Source organism: Octodon degus, unplaced genomic scaffold, assembly GCF_000260255.1.
Source record: "Octodon degus isolate 3935 unplaced genomic scaffold, OctDeg1.0 scaffold00034, whole genome shotgun sequence".
Taxonomy (NCBI): domain Eukaryota; kingdom Metazoa; phylum Chordata; class Mammalia; order Rodentia; family Octodontidae; genus Octodon; species Octodon degus.
In genome coordinates, this window is record NW_004524610.1 from 69,027 (window position 1) to 74,381 (window position 5,355).

A 5,355-nucleotide genomic window follows, 5' to 3' on the forward strand; every position below is an offset into this window, starting at 1 on the left:
TGAACATCAGAAGGTACTACAGCTGGGACTGTAATTCCTAGGGTGGTGTACAACAGTGACTACAAGAATGCAAGATAACCAGGACTGCAACTCCCAAGAGGCACAGCTGGGCCCACACTTTCAGGAAGTGCTCTGTGCAACTAGGACTGCAACTCCCAGAAAGCTCTACGAACGTAACTGAGATTCCCAGAATGCATCACACCAAGACTGCGACTCCCAGCATGCACCCCAACGGAAGGCGGGCGAGCGGGCCATGCCGGGATCGCTCCTCTTCCGGGGGAGGAAGGAGTGTTGTCTTGAATCTGTGCCCGAGACTGGGGTTTCTGAGCGTCTCTGGTGCTTTTCCTGAATAATTGGGAATCTGCGAAATGTGGCGGGCCTGGCTGTAGTCCTTCAGGCGGAGAGCGCTCTCCCTCGCGCGCACATGCCCCTCGCCAGGCCCGGCTCCGCGGCGGAGGCCCCGAAGAGCCGAGGAGGAAGCGGCGACGCGGGCGCCGGCCCTGCGGCTCGGTGAGGAAGGGCGGCGCCGGTGCCCCTTCCGGGCTTCCGGCTGTGACCGCCGAACGTCCGGCCCGGCCTCTGCCCGCCTCGGGACGCGACTCTGCGTTTCGGGCTCGTCCGCCTCCTCCGGTCGGGCCGCCTGCCGGCGCCGGGCTCGTGGGCGCGCCGCGGCTCAGGAGGGACCCTGGGGCGCCTTCGCTTCGTTCTTGGGCGGCGGAGGCCGTGTTTCTGCCATCAGAGGCTGTTTCCGCTTGTCTGGAGAGAAAAGGGGATAACTTCGGGAGGTCTTGTGAAGCTAGAATTTTGTGAAGCACGTCATAGCGTCATTTTTTTTTTTCTGCTTGTTTTTAAATACAGTATTTGGCTGAACTATGATCTAGTAGGAGAGTGGTGGAGGTGCTTGTTGTTTTAAAATTATTTCTTTTAAGTAGTCGGTACCTTATGTAAAAGTAGGATTTTTTTAAAAAAATGTGTTTGGTACAGGGTCTCCCTACGCAGCTTGGGCTTGTAGTGATCCTCCCGTTTTCCGCCTCAGCTCTGGGATTACGGGCGCGCGCCACTAAGCTCGACTCAGTGGCGGCTCAGTACGACCGGGGCTGGGCCGCCGCGGCCTGGGATGCTGGGGCTCGCACCCCGGTCCCGGTGCATGCCTGAGCAGGCCCTTAGTCCACTGAGCTAACTCGCCGGCTCTCGGTACCTTGTGTAAACGTGACTTGGTACAACTCATTTCACAGACTGTTGGAGAGATGACTATCTCTCCTAACATGATGAAGCGTGCGAATGAATGTCAGTCCTGTAGGAGGACAGGCCGAGTTCTACCTCCTTTTATTCTTTGGGTTGAGAATAAAGGCAGTGACCCATGACTTGTAATCTATTGGAGCCAGCATTTTCTTATGTATAAAGTGATAATAATACTACTTAAGTGACTTTGATATATGTCCAGCCGCTTAAGATGTATTTATTTACAGTTCCCATTATGATCAGCTGTAAAGTTCTGTACTTTAATAAGTCAGTCTATAGATAGGTTTCTTCTGTTTTTCTTTTATCAGACTTATTTTACTTGACAGTTTTTTTTTTGTTGTTGTTGTTTTTGTTTTTTTTGAACTAGGGATTGAACTCAGGCCCTTGTGCTTGCCAGGGAAGCGCTTATTCTACTGAGCCATCTCCCGGGCCCCCTTGATAGTTTTTTTAAACGTAATTGTTTCTGTACCTCAGACCAGGTGGACTTTTTAAAATAGTGTGTTTTTAAAGTTATTTGCTCTCATTACTACTACTTTTGACTTCTTGAAACTACAAATTTGTAATGCAGTGCAGATGAAGTGTCCTGTATTCGAAGTTCTTGAGACTGAAATGGCTTCAGAGGGTTTTTTTTTGCTCAATTTTGGAGTATTTGCATATGCATAAGGGGAGGATGAGAGCCAAGCGTAGACATGAAATTCTTTTGTTTCATACACATTTGATACACATTGCCTGAAGGTAAATTTATGCAGCATTTCAGTGTGTCAGACTTTGACCGTCACCTGTCACGTGACATCAGCTTTGGACCCTACACTTGTGGCATTAGGTTAGCACTCAGAAAATTTCAGATTTTGGAGCATTTTGGGCTTTAGATTTTCAGGTTAGGAGTCCTCAGCCTACAGGAGACAGGAAAGAAAGCCAAAAGAGAAAAATAACTGAAAAAAGAAGGATAAAACGGAAACAAAGCTTTGTAAATGAGGGGAAAAGGGTTTAAGAGAGGGAAATTGGAAAAAAGATGAATCAAGAGGCCAGGGAGATAGCTGAGTAGAATAAGCGCTTCCCTGGCAAGCACAAGGGCCTGGTTCCATTAAAAAAAAAAAAAAAAAAAAAGAGATGGATGAAAATATATCATGTACAGGTACAAATTTCTTGTAATGGATGTTTGTTTTACGGGGGATTGAACTCAGGCCCTCCTTGCGCTTGCCAAGCAAGCGCTTATTCCACTGAGCCATCTTCCCAGCCCCTTCCTGTAATGGATGTGATCAATATGTATATCTAAATTGTACCAATAAACAATTGTATATTTAACTTTTTGGTACCGGGAATCAAAATCAGGACCTTTCATCTTCTGGCCTCCAAAAAAAATAAAATAAAATAAAAGGACCTTTGGCTTGCCAAGCAGGTACTTGTGCCACTGAGGTATATCCTCAGCACTAAACTTAATGTAAAAAGAAAAAAAGATTTGTAAATACATTTGTATATTGAGGAACATTAATACGGTAAAATTTTCCACATCAAAATAATATAGCCTTAAAAACAATACTACAGCCCTGAATACCAAGAAATTCTAGATTTTATGAACTGTATTTTACTTTAACTCTCATTTTGAACCTTAAAAAAAATTGTGTTCTTTCCTAGGTACCAGTCTTACCATGCTTCCCTGTGATATTTGTGGTGAAATGGTAACCTCAGAATCAGATATGAAGTCTCATCTCCTAATTGTTCACATGGAAAATGAAGTTATATGTCCATTTTGCAAGTTGTCAGGTGTAAATTATGATGAAATGTGCTTTCATATTGAAACTGCTCATTTTGATCAGAATGCTCTAGGAAAAAACTTTGAGAGAGTAAACCTAATCCAGTATGGAACTTCAGCTGACAAGGACAGAACTCTGCAGAGTACAGTGGAAGCTTGTGCCTCTAGTCGTCCAAAGTGTTCAGCTCAAAGCCCGCCTAAGGATGGTGCTTTAAAACAGGACTCATCTCAAACAAAAGAATCAGTTTATGAAACAGTTCATAGTCCTCCTGAATGTCCATTCTGTGGAAAAGTAGAAGAATGTAGTCAAGATATAGAAAATCACATGAAAACAAAGCATGTTAGTCTTTTAGACCCACCATTAGAAGAAGGTAAAGTGTTCATTATATTATAGTTATTATAAGTCTCAGTTTAAAATGAGGTGCTCAAGAGTTGGTTTGTAAATCAGAGAGTTTTGTTTTTAGTGTGTGTGTGTGTGTGTGTGTGTGTGGCCAGCTCAGCCCACCAGGGGGCAGGGCTGGCTGGCATGTGGTACTGGGGGATTGAACTGCGGTCCCTGTGCTTTGCTAAGCTTGTTCTAAGTAGGTGCTTTAGACCACTGAGCCATCTCACCAGCCCTAAGTAGGTGTTTTAGACCACTGAGCCATCTCACCAGCCCCAATCAGAGAGTTTTTAAATCTAATTTTTGTCTGTAATGTTTGTTTGCCATAATTGTAATATGAAATTATGAAAAAGAATGCAGATTTGAATGTTTCAGAGTATTTGAAGTATGTTGAGCATTTTTCTGCCCAATTTCAACAGGATATTCTTTTGCTTCCATCAACCCAGTATCTACACTGAGCTGGATTCTTACCTTTGTATTACTAAGCAGGGACTACACTTTGATAACCAGTTCTTTGAATTTGATGAGGCTTATTTTATGGCTCAAGATGTGGGTCTGCCTTGGTGCATGGTTCATGAGAACTTAGAAACAAAGTACTCTGCTTTGATGGGCAAAGTGTTCTGCATATGAGACATGATCAAAAACCGTGGTGCACTTAAACTTTAAAAAATCTGTATAGTAGGGCCGGGGAGATGGCTCAGTGGAATAAGCACTTCCCTGGCAAGTACAAGGTTCTGAGTTCAATCCCCAGTTCTGCCCCCCCAAAAAAATCTGTACAATAAATGATATATTGCCATTAACCCTAAAAATATTGCCGCTCACTCCAGGCACCTTGTTTCAGTCATTTTGTCAAGTTCCACAAAACTCCACTCAAGTATTATTTGAGATTAGAGCATTTGCACGCATCTCAGTTTATCTTTTATATCTTCATAATCTTTTCAATGCACATGTGATGAGCTGCATTCCTTTGTTGTATATAATTTCCGTTGCTTTTGTATAATGGACCCGTGTCTCTTATCTAATTGATTCTTGAAGTTAAAGAGGGCATTATCAACTCTATATGACAAGTGTCTAGTGCTGTTTGGCTCGTACTCATTTGGATATTTGTCTGTTGGTTGCTGTCAGTGCTCTAGATGATTTTCTTATGTGCACATTCTGGGAACTGCTGGAGGTCCCTCTGAGTGCAGCACCAGCCCTGTTCTGCTGGCTCACTGCTGTCTCTTAAGATTCTCAGCAACCTAGTGCCAAGGGCAGCTCACTTGTATGTCAGAGTGTTGAGTGAAAAAAGAAGAGGTATAGAAGTGAAATTAATAGCTGGGTTTAGCAAATATTTGAGGACAATAATGGAAGAAGGAAGTTTGCAGGTATTTTAAGGGAGTAATTATGTGGAGTATGCATGACATCTAGGCTAAAAAGTAAAAGAATATGAGGGGGGTGATGAGTACAAAAATAGGACCTGTGTGTGTACTACTTTGATAACCCAAAGACTTGAGAGCAAGTAGCCTACAGTCGGAATGTTTGGTGACAAACTCAAGGTATAATCCTGTTATGCTGTGAATAAATTAAGGTGAAGGTAAAGATTGTTGGAAGTGAATTGAAGGCGTTCTCCGCATGGTTATGGAAGCTGTTGAGAATGGTCGCAGCCCAGCTGAGTGTGGCAGTGCTTACCGTAATCACAGCTCTCAGGAAGCCAAAGCAGGAGGGTAGCTGCAAAATCAGAACCAGCCTGCACTACATTTTGGGTTCAAGGCCATCCTAAACATAAGATCCTGTTTCACAAACAGGTAAACAGAATAAATAATAACATAACACTATCCCAGTATAAGGTTTAGGAAAAGATTTTTTTTTAATTTTATTTTTATTTATGTGTGTGTGTGTGTGTGTGTGTGTGGCCAGCTCCGCCCACCAGGGGGCGGGGCTGGCTGGCATGTGGTGCTGGGGGATTGAACCGTGGTCCCTGTGCTTTGCTAAGCTTGTT

The 5,355-nt window shown here is 43.6% G+C and overlaps 1 protein-coding gene across 3 annotated transcripts in view; it reads left to right on the forward strand.

Annotated features, from left to right (window-relative positions):
- The first annotated feature begins 239 nt into the window (after window positions 1–239).
- Zufsp (zinc finger with UFM1 specific peptidase domain) overlaps window positions 240–5,355 on the forward strand; it is a 28,638-nt gene continuing 23,522 nt past the window's right edge. For 2 of the 3 annotated variants that reach the window (XM_004630223.2, XM_023714227.1), the window contains exons 1-2: window positions 240–769; window positions 2,878–3,366. In XM_004630223.2, coding sequence (XP_004630280.1) covers window positions 2,892–3,366 — 475 coding nt within the window. In that variant the 5' untranslated portion in view covers window positions 240–769; window positions 2,878–2,891. The remainder of the gene's footprint in view (window positions 770–2,877; window positions 3,367–5,355) is intronic. The other variant, XM_023714226.1, reaches the window with a different exon arrangement.